The sequence below is a fragment of the Anser anser genome (assembly GCF_964211835.1).
Source record: "Anser anser genome assembly, chromosome: 2".
NCBI classification, from domain to species: domain Eukaryota; kingdom Metazoa; phylum Chordata; class Aves; order Anseriformes; family Anatidae; genus Anser; species Anser anser.
Genome location: NC_139721.1, coordinates 31087325 through 31114106, shown reverse-complemented (window position 1 = coordinate 31114106; position 26782 = coordinate 31087325). Strand labels below are relative to the sequence as shown.

At 37.8% G+C, this 26782-nt stretch overlaps 1 protein-coding gene across 12 annotated transcripts in view; it reads left to right on the top strand.

Annotated features, from left to right (window-relative positions):
• The window catches only part of PKIA (cAMP-dependent protein kinase inhibitor alpha), a 43036-nt gene extending 17175 nt beyond the window's left edge, over nucleotides 1–25861 (top strand). For 3 of the 12 annotated variants that reach the window (XM_083822649.1, XM_083822650.1, XM_083822643.1), the window contains exons 2-3: nucleotides 18544–18721; nucleotides 23845–25861. In XM_083822649.1, coding sequence (XP_083678775.1) covers nucleotides 18571–18721; nucleotides 23845–23924 — 231 coding nt within the window. In that variant the 5' untranslated portion in view covers nucleotides 18544–18570 and the 3' untranslated portion in view covers nucleotides 23925–25861. The other 9 variants (XM_083822648.1, XM_083822651.1, XM_083822644.1 and 6 more) reach the window with 9 other exon arrangements.
• Nucleotides 25862–26782: the final 921 nt, after the last annotated feature.

The following is a 26782-nucleotide window of genomic DNA, read 5'->3' as shown; positions in this document are numbered from 1 at the left end:
AGCTCAAGGGACCTGAACCTCTGTCCCAGCAGAGGACAGAACCATCAGCATGCTGGTTCTTCGTCAGCAGTTGAAACTGGTTTACTGTGTACAGGCACAATTGTTTTCCTGCTGGTTCTGTGCCTTTTTGCAGATTAGAGGATGCCTGACTGTCATATGATTGCTGCAAAACAGGAAGCCTCCACTTTAGGATTTTGCTCCCAGATTATTTTTGTTGTTTTTAATTGCCTCTAGAGTAAAATAGATGAACAGCTCTGGAAGTCCTGCTAGCTTTAGGTGCCATGTGCAAAACAAGCTGTTCTGTCACTCAGTGCATGTTTTACAGGAATATCTAGATCATGCAAGATACAGAGGTTCAGTTAGACCCGCGCCACAGAAAGCCTCTAATCCAGTATAACGATATGCAAGTGCCAGGGCAATGTGGTTCGCATGCTTCTACAGCAAGCTGGTGTTCTGGACCTGTAATACATCGTTGTGAAGAGATTGCTTTTGCTTTACTTAGGCTGCCATGTCAAGTGAAATTGATACTAAGACAATGGGAAGCAAACCAAGTAAGCAATTTGAAATCTGTATTAATGAGCTTGTCATTGTTTAATGTACTTTACGCTGGTGCAGAAAAATACAGATAATGTGACAACAGGCATTGCAAACTAAACTTATTCTTCTGTCAAGTCCACCCACACAGATACTCAAGAAAAGCTCCATCACATGCTGAAATCTGAAAATCTAAAGCAATCTTCAGAAGTAAATTAAATTAATTAGAGTACACTTAATACCTGTGTATCATTCAGCTTTCAAACAATACTGGTGTAGGACAAGAAACAACAAAACAACATTACAACATTTTCTTTTTTTTTTTTTGTGAATGTTGCCAGCATTGTTCTAGAAGACCTTGTAGCTTCCTCTCCTGAAGGGTATTCACCTTCAACGAATACTGAAGGTGAAAAACTTTCTACACAGGCTTGTTAAGGAAAGCTACTGAAAAATACTTGTTCTGGATAAAGAACTAGAAAAGAAGGTATATTTGCTGGTATGGTCCATAGTGTCATAACATGAAATAATTGATTTATATAGAGCACTGATTTGTAGTCTAGTCGTAAGGAACTCTTTAGTTTATACATTGTCTTTGTTTATAATTCTTGATTCCTTGGAATAAAATTAGTATAGGATTGTAACTACTAGATTTTATGCTGATCTAATTGATTTTAACTGTAATCAAGACAGTATTTTTGAGGATTTGTCACAGCAAATAGAAATACCCTTGCGTGTTTTTTTTTGTGTGTGTGTGTGTCTTGAAAAAGATATTCACTCTTATATTAGTGTAAGGAGAGTAGTTTTCTTAAAGAAAGACATCAGCTGACTAAAAGCTACTTATTCTTATAGATGTATCTTGTCAGCCCCTAGTTTCTAAGAACCTTCTCAATCTAGCATCATGTGTGTTTCTGTCTACAGAGATCCTGTCCTATTATTGTTATTTCAGAGTACCCAGGATTAACAGGAAGAAATGCATAAGAAATAAATCTAAAGCTGAGCAGCGCAAAAAATTGTCTCGAATTGGTAAGGTTTAGTTCTGCGATACTTGATTACTTCTGTAGTTACATCTAAAAGGTATAATGCTATGCAGCTTCACAGAAAGTTTATGCATTAATAGAGATCACTGGAGTATTTGGTTACATGCTTAATAATCAGGCTAAAACAGTTTGTCTTTGTTAGCAACCTGATCACCATCTGTATTTCATCAAATCAGAGGTGGAGGGTTGTTTGGTTTAGTTTATATAGTTTATATGCTTTTTGTATGGTATTTTTTCATTGTTTGTTTTTGTTGTTTTTATTCAAGTTATCAGTTAACTGGAAAGTCAACTGAAGATGTCTCAAATAGGCTTCATGGGGTAAGAAGTATTTGTGTTTGGGGTTATGCTCCTGATAAGCAGGAGCATTGTGGTTTGATTGTGGCTTTTTTTTTTTTCCCTACTTGTTTGTTTTCCTTGGGAGTGTGGTTTAGGGTTTTTTTGGTGGTGGTGGATTTTTTTGATTGTTGTTTGGGTTTGGGGTTTATTTTGTTTGTTTTTTGTTTTTAACATAAACCTCCATCTTTCTGCTTATATTCCTAAGGTGTGTAAGGATGGCTGTCTTTGTCTACGCTATTCAGGAATGGCATAGCTCTTTGCTTTAATTTTTTTGTCTTCTAGTAATGTCTTCAATTGTCAGACTCAGAGACTCGGAGCATTTTTACGCTTACTCTCTGCAAACTATTTGTATACTTTTAAAGAAGAAAGAATTCTTCTGTATTTACTATTTGGTGGGGAAGATAAAGTTTGCTTTCACTTTCAGTTGAACCCATTGGCTTTGGTAGTCCCTTAACCAGCATACTGAGGTATACCAAGCAGGAGGTGAATAATAATTCACCTAGTAGTAGCTTTAACATGCCTAAGAAATCATATCACATAACATGAAGTTTCAAGTAAACAGCCAGATTCCCTTTGACTTTACAGCTAAGTTTGCTTCATTTGGTATGTGTCTCAAATGACTAAACGATTTGTTGTGATTCCCAAAAAGTTTCTTGGCACATGTAGATCACAGCTGTCTAGATACAAGATCATTATTCCAGTAATGACATCATGTTAAATAGCTCTGTGGAAAGGAGACACATGTTGAAACATGGATTCAGCAGTGTTTCACATAAAAGGGAAGTGTTCAGTGTATGTGTCTCCATCCAAAGGTCAGTTAAGGGGAAAGAAAGGTTTCTGTTTCACTTAGCCTATGGATTCTTCAATATTTTTTTGCTTTCTGTGTTTCAGGTGTTTGGACTTTTTTAAAAATATAATGGTATTTATAACTGAGTAGAATTAGGTGGTTTTAAATTTTCATTGTTTTTAATATTTTAGTAGTATTTCAATAATCCCTGTAGGATACTGAGCAAGAAGAGAGGCAATATATAAAAGGGGGAAAATATTGCCTGATTCTGAAAGTCAAACTTAAAGATATTCCTGACAAAGCATGAATGAACAAATTGCTTAGGGGGAAGAGGAGCATTTTGGAAAGAAAGATTTAAAGCACAAGGACACTGAGGCTGAGCAGTCTATATCCAAGAACTGTCATCTGAAGGTTATTTCAATAACACTGTACTGAAAAAATTTCTAAAATGAAGATACTTCATGTTTTTTCCATATTTAGTTCAGCTCCGATTTCATTGCAGTCTATGATGAAAGCATAAATATGGATTATTTGTTATACAAACATCAGAATTATTTATTTGAAAATACTGGTGCTGTTTCTCTTGGATCATGAGAAGGCCATAGGTAGCAGGGCTGAGCTATGAGGCAATGGAAAGATTTGTTCAAGATAAGGGCAGAAAAGATAATTTTTGGTGTTAGTTTAGGATGGCAAATTTCAAAGACATTGAGCTAAAAGTTTAAAATCTACTTACCTAAAGGTTGCTGATGAAGCATATATTCACCAAAGTTTTTAATCCAATATAGTCATGTTACAAAAAGTAGGCATTAAATGCCTGCTAGTAGTAGGGAGAAAAATGTCTTTGTCTCCCCTCCGTCCTTGTTCCCTTAATGTTTTTACAGTAAGGGTAATTCTAACTCAACTGAAATTGTACTGTGTTTTCATCAGTGTGAACAGGTCTTGGAGTTAGCACTGTATCTTCAAATTTAATGGGTGATGTCCTACACACTGTTCATTCACCTGAACTTGTGAATGATTAGAGTTAACCTACAAGCAAGCATGTCACCTCATGTAACATGCTTGAATACTTGGTACTTCGTGCTCTTCTGACAGGCATTAATTCAACTGAATAAGGTGCTGTGATGTAAAAAAATATTAATTTTGTTACTATAGTGAATGCTTTCTTGTAAGCAACATATAGGTTTGAAAAGCTAGTATATACTTCTCTTCCACCTTTTTTCTTCTGGTACAGAAACCTAAAAATGTCAAGGCTAATTTCATGTTTAAGTTATTTTAAATAACAGAGAAAAGATTCCTCATCCTCTCCCATGTAAAACAACAGCTTCAGTCTTGGGAAAAACAAGTTGCTTTTGTTGTTTTTAGAAATCATGGCTATAAGATAAGCATCATGGTGATTGAGAATTCCTTGGTATATGGTGATAAAGTCTGGTGTGTAGATAATTCCTTAGTTGTTGCTCATGGCTTTAACATACCTAATGCACAGCCTTCTCTTGGAATGAGATTGTCGCACATCAGCTGTGTGGTGTTAGGGATGTGTAACAAATGAGTTTACCATGTGCCTGTGATTTCCCAGTCTGAAGAGGAAAGAAAGTGACTGAAGAGCAGTCTCAGCAAGTTAGGGAAGTTTAAGGAAGACACTGGAAAGCCTACTAAGTGCTTGTCATGGCCATTTATATCTGCATAGAGTCTTGTGATAAATACAAATTCTGTCTGTGGGTATACTGGGTGTAGGTGTCAGGGTATTGGCAATGGGGTGGCTGCATGGGTGACCTCTGTGATGAAGAGGCTGGAGCCTGCCCTGTGCTGGACGTAGATGGTTACAGCCAGCTCCACAACAGCCCTGCTGCTGGGTACAGATGGGCCCATCCACCGAGCTGATGCTGCCAGCAGGAAACCTGGGCATCTCTGGTGCCTGGAGAACTTCCTCCTCTTCCTTCTTCTCTGACCTTAGGGTTCCTTCTGCTGTTTCTCACTCTTCTTATTCCTTCCTCCTCTGCCTTCTTTTTTAAGAAGGGACAAAAAATGTCACACAGGCAATTATTGCCAATTAATAACGGACTAGAGCAGTGAGAACTAAAAGTAGACTAAAAGCAGCTTCTCCCCATCCACTCTCTTCCACCTGCACCCTGGCACAGGGAAACGGGGAATGGGGGCTGCGGTCAGTCCCTGACACTTTATCTCCGCCTCTCCTTCACGGTCCCTCTCTGCCCCTGCTCCACGTGGGGTCCCTCCCACGGGATGCCGTCCTTCCCGAACTGAGCCTGTGGGGGCTGCCCACAGGCAGCAGCTCTTCAAGAACTGCTCCCACATGGCTCCGTACCATGGGTACCTTCTGTCAGGAGCAAACTGCTCCAGCACAGGTCCCCCATGGGTGGCAGCTGCCCCCAGACCCCCTGCTCCTGCGTGGGCTCCTCTCCACGGGCTGCAGCTCCGGCCCGGGGCCTGCTCCTGCGGGGGCTCTCCATGGGCCGCAGCCTCCTCCAGGCCACATCCACCTGCTCCACCGGGGGCTCCTCCACGGGCTGCAGCGTGGAGATCTGCTCCGTGTGGGACCCGTGGGCTGCAGGGGGACAGCCTGCTCCACCAGGGGCCTCTCCACAGGCTGCAGGGGAACTTCAGCTCCAGTGCCTGGAGCACCTCCTGCCCTCCTTCTGCACTGACCTTGGGGGCTGCAGGGCTGCTTCTCTCACATTTTCTCACTCCTCTCTCCCAGCTGCTGTTGTCCAGCAGGTTTTTCCCCCCTTTCTTAAATCTGCTCTCTCAGAGTTCCAACCAGCATCGCTCATGGCTCAACCCTGCCCAGCAGTGGGTTCCTTTTGGAGCCGGCTGGAGCTGGCTCTGATCTGACATGGGGCAGCTGCTGGGCTCTGCCAGGCAGAAAGCTGAATGCAGGCTGTTAACATATGGATCAAGGAGAATAGACCAGTATGTGACAAAATACAGTTCTTTGTCTCTTAACAGAAGGTGAAAGGCTCCCTGTAATCACAATTCCCTTCAGTTTTTCATTCTTTTGCTGTAGTGCTGCATGGTAGTAGGGAGAGCTAGGTGGAGTTAAGGCGACTTTCTCTGTTCCACTTATATGAGTGGAAACGTTCACTTGGGGTTGTCAGCATTACAGTTCCTACAGTTTGCCTGCAGTCTAGTCGACTCTTTTGAAGGGCTGTCATGACTCTTGGCTGTGTTACCAGCAAAAAGGGAAACATACCTGATGTGAAATAAAGTTTTAATAGTTAAAGTACAAGACACAGTTAATTTACAAAACTATTAATACTTGTCTGTATTGATAGAGAAAAGCCTTGATAGTACAGTTCAAATTTTTGTCTACGAATATTTACTGGTGTATACTGCTTTCCTCTGGTGATATGATCCTTCCCGTGTTCATCTAGCTCTAAAGATGGACAGTTTTAGTTAGGATGAGGGAGAGGCTTACAGCTGGCTGTCAGCATCCCAAGGTCTTTGCAAGGAGGAACAATAGTTATAAAAGGTGGTTCTTTCTCTTTGCCAGGAGGCACTTGATCTTGATTGTTTCTTCCTGCTCAGTCTTAAAGTCCACCTAGGTTTATTTTTATATACTTGCCACTGTCTGCTTGTTTGTCCTTTTTCTTCACTGGTTATCAGTTACTCCTTTTTTTTTGTTATTGTTGTTTGTTTTTTGTTGGTTTTTTTTTGTTCTCTTTATTCCTAAAGCTTACTTTTTACTTAACAATGCGAGACTGTGCTTCTGTGACTTTAACAACTGTGTATTTTCCTATTGCTTTAGATTTGGAGTAACATAAAACCATTTATACAGTTACCCTCTGTCTCTGAGGTTATACAGGCAACTGGACTTCTATGGAAAAAAAATGGTATCCAAGAACTCACCTCTGTGGGTGATTCTTATTCTTGAGAGGTTTTCTTCCCTTTGACAAGATTTCAGAATTGGAAGTCTTAGGAAATATTCTGCCCACGTATATATTGTTATTGTGAGCAGACAGCTGGTACTTCTTTCAATATCCACAGTACACCAACAGGTAGATGAAAGGAAGGAGGACTTCTGTGTTTGCATGGTCTCAGGTCAAGTATGAATATATTCATGTGCTCTGACAACATGAATTCCTTCCTTGGGAACTTAGTGCAGCAGTAAGTTCTTCAGTCTCTGCTTATACCTATTTATTTATGCCCTGGCTCATATCCAGAAAACATGCCTCACACTCCATTATATTTATTGTTTTTATGCACATGGGTAAGAATTGCATGTTCAGATTCTTCTTAGGCTATTTTAGCATTTCTAAGTACTAAGCAACTGCTGTGAAATTGTTGTGAGCTAGAATTTGGAGCTTGGGCTGCAGAAAATTTATTAGTTTAGTTGGATAACTTTTATTGGCATGAGTATAAAACATCTACTGTGTGACACTGCTTTTTTAATAGCCCATATATTAATGTGCTTGAGCACTTTGTTATGGTTGGCTGAAATCACTGAGCTCTGCAAGAGTCGAGGAAGTTCTACTTTGTTTATATGCTTCCACCATCCCCTCTTGTACGCCCCTCTTCCTCCATTTGGGCCTTTCTTCTCTTAGATGAAGGACTGGGTCACCAGAGAAACAAGACTCAAGTATTTGAGCTTTAGTTTGACTTGAAACTGGGGACAAAAGCAATATTGGCCACTCATGTTCAAAGCTGTAACTAGCACAGTTTTTATGTAGCTGTGGTTTGCAGGGCCTCTGTTTTCTCCAGTTGCTGTGGGGTATCACATTAGTCTGGGTACCTGGGTTGGCATCTACAAATGCATCTTAAATCTGAGTGCCATGGACAGATTCTGTAATGCAGCACATTTGCTAATGAAATATTAGTATAGGCAAGCTTTTTTTTTTTAGTTTCCATCTGGTACCAGTACACAGAAACTTGTCATCATTGTTAAGAGGATCTTGCTCTATAAAATGCAGATTTTTTTCAGTCACAACTGTTCAAAATGTTCCTGGATCTGAAGGGTTCTTCAGGAAGAGGGGATGTTGTTTGTTTTGCTTTTTCTCTGTCTTTGCTTAATTAGATTCTTTTTTTTTGCACTGGGACTTGTAAAAGTTATCTTTAAGGTTCCTGTCTTCAAACTTACCACGGCAAACATGAGGACTTTCCATTGTCTTTTTATGTTAGAAATTCTTTATAACCTGTCTTGTAACAGAAATGCCTATAAATACTACAAAATATAAAATGCAAATTGAATATGCTAAAGGACTTCCGTGCTAATGCCCTTCTTTCCTCCAGCTGCTCATGCATCATTTTCAGGTTTCAGACTGCTTATGATAAAGGACATCCTTCTAAATGTTGTTCTTCAGGTCTCAACATCTTGGCTTTCAAAATAGTATCGATCCTGATTTGAGTCTCAGATGTGCTTTTTAATATCAGTTGTTTTAAAGAATAAACACTTGAAATACATCACTCAGGGGGAGTCATGCTTGCTAAATCTTGCACAATCGTGTTCTTGAATAGCTTGGCTTCGCTGCGTGTCTGTGGCTACGCATACGCGTATGGAAAATTACTGCTGTATACCACTTCATGTGTTTGTTGTTGAGAAGTCCATTCCTGTGCCTACCACGGAACTTTTTTAAAAGAAAAAGTCATCTTTATGACTTGAAGGCATTGTAAACAGCAGGAAATCGCTGCTCTCTTTCCCACTTTCCCTTTCAAAGACTGCAGGCAGGCTTGCTTCTGCAGGGACCTTAATTCATACCTTGCATCAGTTTTCTCTGGGGCTGGGAAACATCTTTCCTCTTTCTACCTCAGTGCTGGGCTGACACGTAGCTCTCTATAGACATAACTGCTGCTGAGCATGCTAAAATGGACAAGGGGGAAAAAAGAGTATGACGTAATTACGAATTTCCTTTCATTAAAAACGCTTTTGTACTTTTAGACCTTCCTTTGTCTGCTTAGTCTGGTGCATAATAAGACATTTGGCCCTCTTGGGTTGACTGACTGATGCTTTAACAAGAGCCCTGTGTTTATATTGCTCTACATATTGTTACAGAAATAAATTAACTTAAGCTTCCCAAATGAGCCAGCAATGAGAAAACAAAACACGTTGGTTTACCCTTGCAGCAGCAACATAATGAGAAAAATGCCGTCCGAGGCTGGAAAAACTGAGTATTTCACAGGACAGTTTCTCAAGGGCAGCACAATGTTACCTCAAACAGCAAATGCAGCCCCACTGCATGGCATCCATCACGTGATATTAAAAACGTGGAGTCTTGCCCTAGGGATTTCTGAAATCAGCTTATGTTGTAATGAATGACAACTTGGAGTATTCGCATACAGGTTTTTCCTCTTGATCTGATTAAATTTATAATGGACTTCATATACAAGTACTGTGTTTTTTTTTTTGTGTGTGTGTGTGTGTGTGTTTTTCCTGTCTGGTGACTTATTCTACAGTAGGTAGAGATTATTATTTTTTTTCCTTTGAATGAAATAGAGTAGGAAAAAGAAAGCAATTAAGATTTCTCCCCAGTAAAGAAATATATGGCTCTCATACACCTGGAGAACATCTGGCAAGAATATAGCAATACTTGAGATTTACACCTTCGTGTGCCAATGCAGGAGGTACGTCATCAATTTTGTAAGCAATATCGTTCTTTCTGTCCTCTAAGGTAGCTAGCAAAACTTTCCAGGTGACCGTTGTCTAATCTTATGGCAATAGTATCAGTGGTCCATTATAATGAAAGAGTAAAGTATTCCTGTTGGAAACAAGTCTAAAAAAAGCGCATGTGAGACGATTATTTCAGGAAGCCTTAAGTAGGCTATGCTGTTGCATAGCAACAGAAGCAGGCAGTCCTTAGACTCCAAAGCAGTCAGCGGACACATGGGAGCAGAATGCAGAAATGATGGAAACCTTGAAAAATGTAAGGCTGAGAGTAAGGGAAACTGAAGTGAAGTGATGCGCAATATAGAATGCGAACGTATCGTGGGAGAAATAATAAATTGAACTGCTTTTAAGTCAAACTGAAATGCTGTCAGCTAAACTGGGCTTTTTTTCTTTTTTTTTTTTTTTTGGAGCTTCTAGATAGTCATTAAAAAAACGGCAGAATGTCTGCTGGCTGGGAAAGCTAATTCAAATGTAAAGTAGATGTTAAATGCCTACCACAAGAAAAAAAAATGCATGGAGATGTTGGATTTTTTTATTGACAAGCCAAAAGTTGATGAAATACACTTTGAATGAAATATTGATTAAGGTATTGTGGCACAAATTGGTTATTATTAAAAAGCTATTTGTCTCACGTTCACAGGTCTCCAAGTTGGCCTATGGTATTTATCTAAGCAGATACTGAGAAGTACAGTGTCATTGGGTGTATTCTTGGCAAACTCCAAGCCTGCATGTGAAATGTGAGATCTCAGCAGAAGCACATTGTAGTTTAGCAACTTTGCAAGAGGTAATTTGTTTTTTATTAAAAACAAATAAAGGAGCCAGTATTTAATATTTGGTAGCACACAGTTGTGGATGATCATGCCAACAGAAAGACAAATTTCCTTCCTTTCAGTGCTGTTTTTATCACTGCCCTAGAAGATACAGTAATAAGCTGAAGCTCTTCTGTTCTGGATGCTGCAACACATACTTTGATGGTGAGTCATGACTGCATGATTTTAAAAGGTAGTCACATGCAGTTGAGCTATTGCACCAGAACCTGCTGAAAAGATTATTGATATAACAAATCTCTCCAGTAGATTAATGTATTAAAGATTTGAGGAAAGTGTCTTGGAAGGGGACTGTTTTTTAAAATGCTAAGAAAGAGTTTAAGGATTTATGAACTGGAGCATTTATGTATCTTGAATACTGTTAACTAGACTATACATTGCACTGAAACATTAAAGAATCAGAGTAAATAGGTCTGGAAGAAACCTCTTAAAAGTGTCGATGCATCCTCCATTCCACACAGGATCAATATATAATCCGTTTTAGATGTTGTCATGATACTGGTATTTAGACACTTTCTTTTTGTTGTTCTAACTGAATGCTTTCTTCTTCTTCTTATGTTATCTACAAGCTGATAGTGTAAGATGCTGTAAACATATCAATCAAATTGTCAGAATGCAGAACATCACAAAATGCAAACTTTGATTCACTTGGGAACAGGAGCAATGTAACAAGAAGGATGACTCTATTAAGTGAAATCTCTTGCAGTGAGATTAAAAGGCAGAAGGCTTTCTAAAATTATATTGAACGAGATTGTCTTAGAGGAAAACGGCATTGGAATGATAGAGTATTGCCTGGAAATACAGTATATGCTGTAAGTATGTTAGATTGTTGTCCAGTGCTGAGAAGTGGAATTAGTCTATTCCAGGGAAGGATAATAAAAGTATTTTTAAGACAGAGTCATACAGGAGCAGGAAAGCAGTATCTGTTTTCATAACAAATAGGCTTCATGATATTAAAAACAGTCTTTTTCTTGAGTAGCAATAGAAGGGTGCCATAAAAAGAATTATTTTTAAATATTGTAGGCACCGGACCACATTATCCTCCTATTGTAAGATGTCTGAAGTCTCTTCCTCTGCTTCCCTTCTCCTAAAATACATACAGTCTCCTCATTCAACTCAGCAGCCCTGTGTGAAGTCCTTGACTCAGATTAGCCCAAGGTTCCTCTTGGTAGAGTAGCTGGAGGGATCTACCACGGTGGAAGCTATCTTCCTGATTGTTCAGGTTTGACTAGTTTCTTTAACCAAACTCACAGTTCTCAAAGGCAATTGCTGCTTCCCCTCACCTGTTTTTTGTTTTCCTGGTATTGTCCCCGAGACAGAGTACTCTTTTGGATGATACCTCCACACCTGAAGTCTAATTCTTCACACCCATATCGTGGGTTTTGTAATTCCACTGTATTTCTCCAACCCAGGAGATACATAGATAACTGTTGGCAGTGCTGGCTAATATATTTTTGCTAATCATTACCTTTACAGACATTTTAAAACAATGAAGAGCAAGGTTCACATTAGTTCTTACCCTTGCATAGCAAAGCTAGGTATTTGGTCAGTTTGAGTATATGTTAGTATGGCAGAGGCAATCTGTTATTTGGCTTGTAGCTAGCTAAAGGTCATAAATCTTTGTGCTAGTTTCATTGTTCACTTTTAGGATTTGCAGCAATATAGTGGATGGGTATTATTTTGGAATCTTCAGCCATTCAGATCTATAATTCAGCTGCATGTTTCAGCCATCAGAAGTGAATTGAAGTTTTCTTGCACCATGGAACTATTTCTTAAAAAACACAGCCAGGTTCCATTTAACTGGAAAAGTACACAGCCGTGTGCTGCATGTTGTCTGTGTGCCACTTCTTGTTTGATTTTATATTTTACCATGAGAATCAAGTAGTCTTTTTTTTTTTTTTAATCTCTCTCACTTGAACCTCAAAAGCATACTAATAAAGTAATAACTAGCAAGGTATATATCTGCAGAGGAAAATCATATCAAGGGGGATAGGTCATTTGTGGATAAGCATTTAAATGTGCAGAATTTAAAAACTCAATAGACCAGAAGAATTCTTTTAGATCATCTAGAGTAGGTTGAATGTAATTTAACCGGTATATATAGTAAAGATCTCAGCTTACCTGTTGGACTTTTTTTCTACTCAGTAGGAAGAGATAAGCACATTGAAGATGCTAAGTTGCATTCATTCTAAAACAAATGCTTAATACAGATTGAATGAATCACCTCATATAAGTACCTACCTACATATGTATGCACAGGCATTTAAAATTAGTCAGTAAGTCTCATTTTGTCCCTTCCAAAGTACTACGCTTCTGTCAAAAATTGGAAGTTTGACTTTGATAGCAAATCATTTCTCTGAGTGTCTTCCACATTATCGCCAGTAAACTGGTTGTTTAAAAAGTTCATAATAGTCTGCAGGTAATTCACAGTGCTATTTTGCTATTACACTTTCAGTTAAAAATCGGCTAAATCTTAAAAAAAAAAAAAGTTGAGAGTTGCCTATAAGGATTACAGTGGTTCACAGCAGTCTAGTCCAAAAAATTTGCAGACTACCAATCAAGACAGTTCAGGTTTTTTGTTCTTTTTTCCCCCCATAAAGCCATATAGATACTGTTGTATGTAGCAGTGAATAGAGAAGATGTGGCTGTTTCAGAAACGCTCATTACAGTGCTTATAACAAGTTCTTGAAAAGAATAGGTATCAGAGACTCAGCTACGTTTTCTAATGAGAATTGTGTTGGTCAATACCTTTAATATACTGTCCGTGCAGGTTAGCACTTGTGTGTTCAAGAGAAAGAACTTGCTTGCAGCATTAAAGGCAAGGTTAGGAAGATACAGAGATGCTTCATGAGCAAAGCCCACGTGACTTCCTTCCCTTCAGTAAAAGTCCTGCTGCATCTACTCTTGTTTCTGCAGAAAGGAAGATCGAACTGAAATTAAGTGGTAGATGAGAGACCAAATCCTTATGGTCATGGGAATCGTGGATTTTGCTCAAGCGTAGACAGAGTATTAAAATATCTGGCCTGTAGTTCTGTAGATCTCTTTAGGCAGGCTATACTAAAACATCACTTTCCCAGAAGGGAAACATTGATTGTCTTTTTGAATGATCTCTTCACGTTTGTTATGGGCTTAAGGATATCCAACTTCATAATGCTTTTTTAATGCAGATTTAAAGCAGTTTCTGAATTTGTTCTGGTTGAAAAAGTCTAGGATAGTAATCTTTGCTCTGTTTTTATTGTCTTACCGGTTGAGTTTCCTTGTAATTTCCATTAAGGTATTTCCAGGACTAGGAGTACTATATATATTGTGTTCACAGTAAAAATATGTAACTGTCAAAAAGGTAAGTGACCTATTGTACATCTCTCTTATAGAGGCAGTCACTTCAGAAGCATCAGACAAAATACATAGTCAATTTTCAAGCTGAAGATTAAAATGCTGTGCAGCTCATAAGGTGGCATGGAAATTCATATTTCCTTTAAGTGATAGCCCTCTCACTAAAAGCTTGTTTGGCTTTCAGGAGTTAACACTGATTGCTCAACTGTGTGTCTGTGCAAAAACAGTGCTCTTCTATAGCAAGATAAATCATCTCTCATGGAAAAAGTGTACTTCTATTTAGTTGTTGCTCTGTTTCATTTGTTTTCAACAAAACAGACCATGAATTAGATGGAAATCTTAAAAGTGTGCAGGGTGCTGTGGAATAGAGCTATCTCCTCACTGGAAAGAGCCCTGTCTCTAAGCTAAGGCTAGATTTGGAACCAAAATTTATTTTAAAAGCATAATTATACACCTTCTCTAAAACAGACATGCTATTAAATGACAAGTTCTCTTGGCTTTTTTTGTTCTCTTATGAAAGCTGAATATAGATAATTATATTTAAATAATGTGCTGATCGTGATACAACATTTAGCAGCCAAAGCCTGAGAGAGTTTTATTTGAAAATCCCTTATTCAACCCCATCATTAAGCATGTATGGAGAAAGAGGAGGAGTAAACGTTGAAGGATTGTACCTCCTAGTCTTACACTGCAGCTTCACCAAGAAAATGGCAGCTCCCCGGTGCTAGCGGGCAACATATGACAAGTCCTCTAGACAAGCCACGTGTCAAGTGCTCATTCTTACTGTCATCTTTTTTAAAATAAAACATCCTTGCTAATTGATATATTTTTTTAATTAAATGCTTTTGTAGTTCTTCTAGGTAGATAGTCCCTTAAAAATATTAAATTCAGGAACTCTAGGTACTTACAGCCCCAAAACTACAGAGGCTCAATTTATGTTGGTATCTCACATAATTTCTGTTCTTTCACTTCCAAACTCTTGATAACAATGTCACCATGTAAAACCTTGTTTCATTGAGTTATTATGGGATCTAGTCAAACTGGGATTTCATTTGTGAAAGCCATCACTAAATTTTAGATTTTTTTAATTGTTCTTTCAACAGAGTTGAAGTACATAGAAGAAGGAAAACAGCTGCAGAAATTTGACAGTTACCTTAAGAAACTTGGTGGATGTGTTATATATAGCATGGAAATGGAAAACTTACCAGAGGAGTTGGATTGTGGAGTGTTCAGGGAGCCTTCTGAAAACATAAATACCGATTCATTCTGTGTGTATTAAATTACACTGTTCTTGTCATCCTTCTTTACTCCTCCTGAGTTCTCCGGTTAGTAATTCTACTCTTCATGATGCTTACCAGTAAAAACTATACATTCATAGGATATAGAAGTAGGTCCTTTGCAGGTTTACTTGTTATTTTTAAAAATAACAAAGATGTGTTATTACACGGGCTAAAATCCAAGACAGCAAGTCTCCTGTGATCATGCTATGCCTGTTTATTTTCTTCCTCTTCCTCATGCTCTATAATTGTTTAAGAGCCTACAAGAAATTTTCAACACAACTTCCTTTGGGAGTAAGGAGTTGGGAGGTGAAAGAGACAGAAGTCAAGATACCCATATTTCTAAAGTTTTATGAAACTAGGAAGCTGAGGAAAAGAAGGATGCTATATGAAAATCTCCAGTGCTGCAGTTCAAATTCTAAACTTGTCATGCAGAACGCTGTGGGAAAGGGAAAGCGCAGCTGTGGCAGACTTCAGATGGTATCTTACCACTCACCACGTTTTCCAGCCCTGTGGCAGCAGGTTTCATTACGTTCTTACGCTCACACAACTGCTTTCTTGTTCTTGTTTCTGCTTTCTTTAGCTTGCTGGTTCAGTTGGCAGAAGCGGTAAGGTTTGCAGCCTTCTTGTTTCAGTTCAATACCATGCAGTAAAATACTGTTTTTACAACTTCAAATAAATAAACACTAGAAATAACGGGACCGGGACCACAATCTTTTATGCAGGAGTATCTGTCAATGCAATTAGGAAATTCAAATTACATTTCACAGAATTATTAGCAAACTCTATTCCTTCCACAGAGAATAAACAAAAAAGGTTTTTTGGAGTGAATGGTAATTCCTTAATGACTGGTTCAGTGAATGTATTAGAGGCTGCTGGGCATTGCGCCATTCACTGGAAGGGGAGCTCTCGGCTGATGTCAGTGGCGTTCCATATTTATGCAGTAATGTCTCAAGATAATGCCAATACACAACAGAATGGTGTTTGACATTTAAGAGAAGATGCAGACAGGAAAACTTGGAAGTGTTAATAAATGTATGTTTGGTAACATTATTTTTTTGATCTGAATGTTGTTAGTAATGCCATATTGAGCCTATAGAAAACAAGCCTTTAAAATAAAGGTTATTCGCAAGCAGATTTTTGTATGGCTTTATAGCTTGTTTCATAGCTAAAATTAAATTAGCAAGCCTGAGAATTCCCCAGGTGCTCACCTTGTTTTATGGAGTGTTTCATGAAGAATATAATCTCTCCGAAGAGTATTCTGTGCAGTGCAAACTTTGTACAGTCTGGGGAATTGCTCACGGAGTACAGCATTCCTTGTCTTGCTGCCCTTAGAGCTGTATAGCCTGTTTCATCTCAGCCATAGACTTCTCTGCTCGTTCTGTGCCTGATGCACTGATACGCAGCTGCCAAAGTTATGAAAGAATATTCTTCTGTGGTGTTTTTTTTGGTTAGTTTGGTTTGGTTTTTGTTTTATTTCTTTCTTTCTATTTTTTTGTTTTGTTTTTCACCCTCACTAAATGAAATCAGTAACTTGGCAGGAGTGGTAGCAGTGATGACTTTGGACACATGCTGTACTACGGACAAAATCCAAGCTGCACGCTGCTGACTTACAGGTCTTGTACCTCCTTTTCTGCAAGCCCACTGCAATAACAGGAATGAATAAACATAACTCCAGTAAGTTTCACTTCAGACCTTTTGCATTCTGATCTAGCTGCATGATATTTTTCAGGGAACAGGTCCTCACTGTTTCTCTTCACTTTTGGATGTTACGTGCTTCATTACCCCATCATTGATATATTTGGTGCCTGCTGCGCCTCGGGGGAAGAACAAATGGTAGATGTCTCATTTCCTTCAGTATTCTTGCAGTGTTTCAAAAAGGGAGCACAGGAAGAAATGTGCATACTCTCATGCTCATGAAGGCATTTGTTAATTGAGAGGCGCCACACCATTTTATGTTTGTCAGGCAGGCTTTCAGTCAGTGCTGACCTCTTTCACTTCCATGGATGCTTGTTGTTAGGTTTTAGCTTTTTATTTTTTTTAAAGTAGTTTCCTGTTTCACAGTGATTGTTCATAGGAGAAAAATTATCCTGTCGGCCATCGAGTGTTTGACATGGGACACCAAAGCTTGATAGCCCTGAACTTCTTTTTAAATACGTCACTCTTGCAATGATACTTGATATAGTTATATTTAGTCTAAATAAAATACGGTTTAGAACCCTTTTTTGACTTCTCAGACAACTCCTATGTACACCCTCAGACAGCTGACTGAAGTTTGGGAGGTAAGGAATAGCATGAGGATGAAGAATGGTCAGAATTTGTGAAGATTGTTCAGAACTAAGTGTGGGAATGAGTTGGCTGTTGTGTATCTATTTAAACGAGAGTTTATACAAAAAAAAATGTTTTATTTTTATTTAAAGAGAGAAAGTCAAATCTTTTGCTGCTGCTAGTGTTTGATGACTTTAGGGGCTTCTTCAGTGGCCAGCGAGTGCATATAGTAGGATCTGGATAAAAATAGTTGTACACTCTATGCAAATGTGAATATTAAGCTTCTCTGGAAATAACAGCTAAGCCTTCTCACTGCATGCAGTTGCGTGCAGTGTTTCCCTTATGGCCATTTTCTCTCTCTGCAGTATACAAAACCAGAGAAGTACTGCTTAGAAATGAAGGCTGTGGGGGTGCTGCTTCTGTTCCATGGTTCCCTAGTGCTGCTTTTCTTCAGAATGCTGCTCTACCAGAAAGCTTCCCTGATCTCCCTCCTACATCCAAACATAAAATGTGAGGGATGTTGCATTTGAAGCATGGTAATCTAGTTTTTTGCAGAAAGCCTTAGACGAATGCAAATGGAACTACAGTAAAAGTGGGATCAGCAAAAGAAAGTGTTCTCCCTGCAAGGTTTATAGTTACATTTCTATAATTTGGGGAAAATAAAAATAAAAATCAATCCAGTAGGTTTGAGCTATAGCAGATATTCCAGCAGGGGTGCATATCTTTCTCTTCCTGAGTGTGAAATACAAGCTTCCTTGTATCTTCGGCAGATCTCACATCAAGGTGTATCATCACATTATTCCATAATGACATGAGAAATATTTATTTTCCAATGGAAAAACAGTTCTGAGCTATATCTAGGTTACAGAGCCTAGCTTTTTAATCCTGCATTAGTTTAGCTCTTCTTGTAGTTGGTTATCCTGTCTGCACTCATCTCAGTGACTCTATGGTAACACATTGACCTTGGTGCAGCTACCACACAAAATTAAATTCATTGAGTCTGAAGAGGTGTATATACAATGCTGAAATTAACTGTACTACAGGAAAGGAAAATGCAGTAAACATCTCTGTGCCTGTGCACAAGCATGCAGGTCTACGTGCAAAGTGATTTGTGCTTTCTTAATCCTTATGCTCTGCTTTTGTGTAGAGAAGAACTTTGTTCCACCCCCTACCTACCTCCTAGTTCCTAGCTAATATCAAAAGCAGAGATGGCTCTATAGAGAAGTTATGTTGCTGAGGTCATTGCTTTTATAAAGTACTCACTAGTGTTTTATGAAGTATATTATAAATGAAGTTGTTTAAAATACTGCTGAATACAGATTGCATAAAATCCACGCACATTTTTTTCTTTCCATTCCGTTTCAGCTCTAGTTTCTCCAAATGTTTAGATTGAGGCATCTCCTTTTGTTGATTACTGCATATACCCAGTCTACTCCACGATGAGAGCCCTCTAGTTCTTCTATTCTCCTTTCATAACATCATCTGTTTTTCTGGTGTTCTGAGTGTTGGTATTTTCTTTTCTCTCATCCAGGTACTGCTATGTGGATATTTGTTAGCAATGACTGATGTGGAATCTACATATGCAGACTTTATTGCTTCAGGAAGAACAGGTAGAAGAAATGCACTACATGACATACTTGTGTCCTCTCCGGGTGGGAACTCTAGTGAACTAGCCTTAAAGTTATCAGAGCTTGATATAAACAAAGCAGGTGAGTACATTTTGCTTTTCTAGTGTATTTATTTAAGACTTAAGATGAAAAACATAGTACACAAAAAATGGCTTATGTGCATACGTTATTCCCTTGTCCCTCAACAACAATTTTTTTTTCTGAAACTAATATGAGCAGGGGTTGCCTGCAATAAGAAGCCCAGTTTTCATAAAAGAGACGGGTTCTTATTTGCAAACACAACATACTACTAAAACAAGAAAATGCTTTCTGCAGTGAGTGGCTAGCGCATGTCCACGTTAGGATAAATTTTATAAAAAAATAAGTATAACAAAGAAAATAAGGAAGTCTTAATTAATACCCAACTTTTCATAGTATCCTTTAAAGGAAGCTCCTTGGTTCAAAGCCTGTAGGAGAGGCCATGTGTCTGCTTAAATGTTTGCAGAGGTTAGTTTTGTTTTCATCTGCCAGAGGGACAGATCAATAGCAATTCATTGATGTTTCTTTCATTTGTATCTTTGTTTCCAGATTATGTTGATGCTTTGTCCTTCTTTTAAGGCAATTAAATCTTATACAATCCTAAATCTTACTCCACCTCTAATGCTAACAAAATTTTTAGCTGGTCATGCACCTTCAGCTGAGAGAAAGGAGGGACAGTGTATGGTGAAAGGCTTTAGATTAAATAAAAACAGTAATATGGCTGTGTATTTATTTTAATGTTATTTGGGTAGACGTTAATGAATGGATCTCTCAAATACTTGAAAGGCCTTTTCAGATCTTGGGAAAGGAGTCTTAAGCTTATTTTAATAACAGTAGAAGAATATAGACAGCAAAAAAACTGTTGATAAGCAGTCGTCCTCTTTTGTGCACATATTTTTCTGAGAGAAAAAGGCAAGAGTTCTGAGAGGCAATCTCATCACTGGACAATCAGATGTGGCAGTAAGATGTTCAGATGGTTGTGGTGCTCTTTGGGGGGTGGTTCCTTTTTGGCTTTACCAGACTAACATATATCCTAGGTCATTCCTTCTGCTGTTGCCCTTGGGTCTATAGCTTCTAGATGCACGTGCTTCTAGTTCTGCAGGGCATTTATTTTTCTTTCTGTTTAAAACAAAAAGTGTTATTAATACATGACCATGCATGTAGGTGTGACTATTTGTTCTAATGTGTGGATATGTCTAAAATGTTGGACAAATACACAAAGTAGGTGGTATTTGACTTGCATAGTGCCAACCTTCCTCCCTGCTTTATTTCTTCAGTCTCAAATTTACACTTATCAAAATTATTTTCTAAATGGACAAGATGAAACATACACACAATTCCTACTTTTCAGTTAGCTGTTAGGATTGATTATTAGCCAGAACTGTGTTCTTTTGTGAGCTATAAAAAGAATGTGAGTTTGTACTTGTAATATATGTCAGTATGCATTTTGCACATGCAGTTAGCTCTGTAGCATTGAGAATGGTTTCAATAACTGTTATCCTAAACGTTAATACATTATTCAGGAGTCTTTTTTTTTTTTCTTGCAGACCTTTTTTGCAGCTTGGGTAACTGTTAATCATTGCAGAAAAGTATACAGAGTTGCTCATAAAATTACATTAGGTGGTAGATACACAAAAATGCCAGCATACTTCTTTGGGAGTGCAGTTTTAATTAGACACAATGAAAATATACTTAACGTTTGTATTGTTAGTACACCTTGGTGCCAGACAAAAGCCTCCAAACCACAAATATTGGAAAATGCATTGCATTATCATTCCTATGAGTATTACTGTATTATCCTGTCATGTCCTTCCAAACTGAAGAGAGGATGAAAAATATTTTGCATCCCCAATTCCAGTTCAGATTACGTTAGGGCTTGCGGGATGTAGATTTGCATCACACCTGACGGGGTTAAGAGAAAAACAAATGTTTAGGGGTTACATCTTATTTCTTTCAAGGTATATGTCAATGAAACACCTTATGCTAAGTGGTACCTAATTATACAAATACATACACCAAGTTTTGATTCTTTTTTTCTTTTTATCTTATTTTTATTACAGCTATATACATATTCTTGCAAAAATGCAAGCACAATTGCACAGTTTTCAACTGCACAGACTAATGACAGAGTAGGATAATGGAGATGAAGAAAAACAAAGGTATTATAAAATATATGTAAATTAAGCTACCCAAGCATATTTAGTATATCCACTTTGAAAAGCATGCAGATACATTTCCTGTTAAGACCAGAAACAGCTTTGAACAACAATAGGCAGTGAGGCCTTGTTCGAAGGCAATGAAGTTTCTGTCACGCACTATTTGATACCTGAAGTGAGTGGTGGTTGTCCCCTCAGTGATAAGCCAACTACAGCTAAACCAAAGTTGGCTGCATATAATGGCTGTATAATATTCTCTCTTCAGTACAATTACAGTATTCTTTGTCCATAATAAGTTAACGACCTTCTAATATTCATATTCATGGAGTAAACATATCTACCAAAGAGTGTACTTCAAAATACAGGTTTCAGATTCTCTTTGGCAATGCATTTTATATGAACTTAGTAGAAGCCCAGTGTACATCTGATGAGTAGAAAAATGCAATAAAAATCATGGGACATCTTTATCCTTAGTCTTGACTGAAGGGAAGAGAAAGATTTTGGTAGGGAAGTCATCAGGTACTCCAGATACCTGCTTAACTTTCTCTCTGAGTATACACTGCAACTCCAAGAAACTTTATGTTCAGACGATCTTAGAGGTGATCATAGCTAAATAATGTAGTAAGGTGAAAATATAATGAAGAATGAAGACCAATCTCTGCAAGTTTAATCTCTAAAACAAGCTGCTAGTTTTCCAGGGGTCTGGAGATATGCCAGAGAATTCAGTGCAGAACTGGGAAGGAGGCTTCCTTGTAAGAGCTGTGGTGGTCCAGCCATCTACAAAAAATGGGGATAGTGGAGGTGTTACAGTACCGCACTGGAATGAAGGACAGATTGTAGAAGTTTGTCATTAAAAGTGATTTTAGATCACAGTAGAAATGTTTAAGGTGTAACCTGGAGAGAAAAAAAAAAAAAAAGGCTGGACATTAACAGAACTAATAACTGTTGCTAGCTAACCAACTCTCACAACTGTACTATGGCTTAAAGTATTTTATTATTTGGCAAGGTTTTGTTTTGTTTTAATACTAACTGTTGGAATCAAAATGCTGCATAAAAATCACAATTCTTTCTTCTAAGAGATTATAGCAATCATGTTTTGAAGGAAGAATAGTTCCAGAATGTGTTTAGTGAATTTTTGGATTCTCCAAGCCTATTTTAAGTTTTTTAGTAAGGGAACTCTGTCAGCAGAAGACAACTTTGTAGTACCAAGAAAGTGTATTGTAGATTAAATAGATGTAGACTTGTGAGTTTTTCAGTGAGTTTATGAGAGCTTACTTGTGAGGGTTGACTTTGAAGAACTGGCAGATTAAAATTCTAGCGCTCTTTCTTTAAATTCTTGTGCACTACATTTAATGTTTAGGTTGTGAAATGTCTAGACTTTGTGTCAAGGATGATTCTTCTTTTAAACACAAATACATGCAAGTATTTTTCTCTTTGAGTTGTTGTTTGTATTTTTGTTTTGCTTTTAAATAAAAATCCTTTCAGGAAAGCTTGAGTTGCTTGGATAGTATGAGGGGTATTAAAAACTCCTTAGTTGTCAGTATCAATAGAGGATGGAGCAGGTAAAAAGGAATCAAAAATGAAATTCCACTCATCTGTTCTTTTATAGTATCAGAACAAATGTAGGAGGCTTTGTAGAAAGTGCTTGGACAACTTGGGCAAAAGGGATTTCTGTCCAATAGGAAATCATAGTGTGTAGATCAATCACTGGAAACCTTTGAGATGTGGGAGACAAGAAGGAGAAATAAGGAGAGTTTTCTTAGAAAGTGGATTGCAAAGCAAATTGTTATTTATAACTTAACCCTCAGTAAACAGAATAAACATCACTGTTTTAGTGGGTTAATCAACCTTCCATACAACTTCTCATCAGACTGAATTTGGTAATTACCAATAACTTCAGAGGCAGTTTGCAGCACAAGTATTTAGTCCATTCACAAAACAGAGTTATCAAGTCCGAATGTTTTGCAATGTTCTTTTTTCCATTACCAATATGCTATTTCTTCTGTGTAGAAAAGAGAAGGTATTTACAGAGTTTGTTTCTATACGCAGAAATAAGGCTGTTGAGGCACAGTTTACTTTAAAATGAGGAAATGATAAATATCTGTGCTGAGAATCCTACCCTTATGCTAAAGACCTGGGTTCAAATAGTACAGTAACCTATGAAAAAAGGTATAGACTTAAAAATTAACTACTGCCTCCTTTGACCTCTTGCAACTTTGTCCTTGGAATTGTCTTCCCTTAACTTTTGTGTTAAGCCAGATCAATGCAAATGATTCAGAATTCCTCCAAGATACAGGGTACATCTAAATCTTTAAATTATTTCTTTACTGTTACGTACCGATACCTAATTATTGTAGCGTTCAGAGGTCTGTGGCATATTAGCACATAGCTTTCAGTCATCTGGACCTGCTAGGTCTTTAATCATTAGGCAGAAGGTAGGGTACAATACAATACTTTGCATATAGGTACTTATAGACCATTGTCAAGGCACCGATTAGCTTTCTGTAGACAGGCTTTGAGTTGTCTGCTCACTATGTCATTGTGAGATGTTTTCTAGTTCTCAGATCGTTCTGTGGTTTGCAGTGAGACAGCTGGGCTGAAAGCCTTGGGGCATGGCACTGAAAATGAAGGCAAAGGATGAACAGAGCTTTAACAAACTACTGCACATATTGAAGCTCCACCTCTTTTTAGTAAATTCTGTTCTAACTTGGTGTGATGAGGCTTTTCTCTTCTGTTGTCATAGTACTACAGTAAATAAATTGTCAAAAATATACAGATATTTTAACTTCTTTCATTTATAACCACTTTAGGTGTGTTCTTGAAATGATAGTGGCTGATGGAGCTAGGGATTTGTTTTTGAAGTCATAGTATGAGTATTGTAGCAGTAAAAGGTTTTATATTCAATGAAAGATTTGTTTTGTTTCAGTTGATTTACTTTGTTTTGAGACTGGTGGAAGAACAGTTGGGGTTCTGGAAGCAAGATTTCTCTGTTCTAGGGTGGATCACTCATCCTTTTGTTGTATCTTATAGAAGGAGAAGGAGATGCACAACGAAATCCAAGTGAGCAAACGGGGGAGGCCCAAGGGGAGGCAGCAAAGCAAGAAAGCTGACATCCGACTTTGACCGACTGGAGCAACTGCTGGATGTTTTCAAGCTACAAGAGCATGCTGGAACAAATTTGTTTCCATGAGCAAGCTGGTGGAAAAGCAAGTGCATGTGTCTTCACTGCTGGAACCCAGTCAACACAATGCTAAAAATGGGGGTACAAGCTGTGGCAGAAGACAGAATTTTCTCTACCTCTGTCATTAGCAATGGTTGAACATGTATTGATTTTTGGGATAGTGTCATCAGATGGATCCCTTCATAATGACTACTTGATGGGAACACTTTTAGAAAGTAGAACAAACAGGTAAATCTTGTAGCAAATGGCCTTTGAAACATCAGAGGATCTAATAGTGTATCTTAAGCAAAGGCTTGTGTGATCCTCAGAGTTTAAAATTCTCTGGCCAAAGTGTTCACCCATTAAAAGAACTGTAAAGAAAGCACTGTTTTTAGAACTTTGCGTCTGTTTTACAGCTCTGTTATTTACAATGGTTTTTGTATTGTACGACTTAGATGCTCCACACTGCCCCTTCTCAACTGCTTATGAAGAATATTTCTGTTACTGTGAATTTTTCTACCACGCGTTTTGAAAGGGCTGTTTTTTTTGCATAATGTGGTGATGTGCACATGATAGATTTAAAACGTCAACCGCTAAATTGATTATGCCTAAACCTAAATGACTCAGCAACACTCTAATTTGTTATTAGATGAGCCTTCAAAACGATTCATTAATGTGAATACTTCGGTGTGTTTTGTGTCCTTGGTACATTTTTGCCACTTGCCTGTAGTTAGTTGCATATCAGAGACTCAAATCGAATCTTTGATGTTATTCTTCCCCATTTTCTAATTTTACTCCCAATTTCTTAATCTTTCTCCAAGCTATTTTTTTAAAATGTTAGTCCTAGTATTTTATTGTAATGGTAGTTTTAAGAATACATTTATAACCTTATATGGGTTAAAATTCAAACAAATTCCATGGTGCTAGAGATTTTTCTGGTTCACATTGTTAAAGATGGTCCTTGTATACACATGGGAAAATAAGTGGCATAGGTTATGGCCAATTATCTATTCTGGAATGAGTTTTAGATTGCAGGATAGTCCAAGTAGTGGATCATCAACCAGATCCAGCCAGGGGAACTACCTTTTTCTACTCCTTGGCTTTGCCTCAGTTGAACAGGCTGTTGAGTTTGCACATCCAGTAGCCTGTTTACTGATGTACCAGGAACAGCCAAGTGCTAGAAGCTGCCCCAGCAGCCTTTTGGTCAGGTTGTGGAAAAGGACGTTGAAAGAGTTAGAAGCTAGCACCCAAAATACTAGATTTTTCCTATTTCAGCAATTCCAAAATGGCAGTCTGAACTGGACGTTTACTAAAATACCAGGTTAGCTTGTCCATCCAGGGGACTACTTAAAATACCTATAAATTAATAACCTATTCTGCCATAGCTATGCTGATTGATTTCCTTCCCACCCCTGCCCCAGCAGACAAGGCCATACATGAGGCTGAACTCTGCAAAATGGGGCAGTTATACTTGTGTGTGACTGAGGTGAGAAAAGAGAGTGACTGACTAGTAAACCATGGCAATCACATAAGTACCAATCGCAAAGTCAGAAGATTTTTTTTTCTTTTTATTAACGGGAGGTGATGTCACTTTCTTTATATATAATTATATATATATTATATATATTTTTGTGTTGTTGTTGGTTTCAAATGTTATGCACTTTTTAATGTTTGTAAACTTTTACTAATGAATAGTGTGATTGCTTCCTGAATATATTAATCATCAGTTAACAAAACATATTTGTGGCCACAGTTATTTGTTTCTACCATATGTATCATAGTATTTGTCACATGAAATTCTTTTGTGAGATGTGTGGAGAAAAAAAAAACACTTCTGATCAGTATTATGAGCTCATTTATTAATGTTAATAAAAAAACAAGCCAGCAGTATGCTTGTGGTTCATTAGTGTAATATTAATTTTCACCTCTTATTGTTTGGAAGCTGAATGCCTCGCTGTCTTATTAGCTGTCAATTGCCCTATATTCTTGGTAACAGAAGTTGTCCCTTTGCTTTGAAAATATTATTACCTGTGAACTATTTATTCATTTGTTTCTCCTGGTGTTCCTTTCAAAGTTAACACATTATTATTGATTCCCCCCACCTCTACCTTGATCTTGTATCAGGTCTTCAATAAAGAAAACGACTGGTTGTCCTTCTGTCCTGGATGACTAGTTAGCATCAATCTAACAGTAACATCAGAAGGAAATAAGATGATGGGGCTTTGTATACATGAAACACCATCAATAAATTTTCATGGAAAAAGTTAATAATGGAATAAGTAATACAGTACATTAAAGTGTTGCTTTTTTCCTTATTTTCCTAACATGCTTTTCTTTCAGTACATTTTTTCTTCTTCTTAAGTCTTTTCTGTTGTGAAATAAAATACATTTCCGGTTTTCCTCTCTGCTTTCTACCTGTTTATTCCTTCTGTTTCTCTTCTTCTTTTCCTTTGTGTTTAAAGCAAATATGGAGGCCTTCACTATTTTTTGATGGATCTCTTTATGATGGAAAATAGCATTGTTAATTTTGGTAGAGTAAAAGGCTGCTTATGTTCCTCATTCCCTGAGAAGTATATGAGTGCTTCCTTAATCAGTTGAATTCTGTTCATTCTTTTTGTTTTTCTGCAGCATCTAAAAGTACTCTAACTTCATGTGAACCAGTTCAAATGTAGAGCTCTATAAAGGTTTTAAGGAATGTTCTTAGCCACTGGAATTTGATTGTTTATGCCCCTAGCTCTCTAGCATGTATTTGACCCATGCCAGCTAAAATTTAAGGGCTTGCAACCGTTCATAGACTGTAGAAGATTC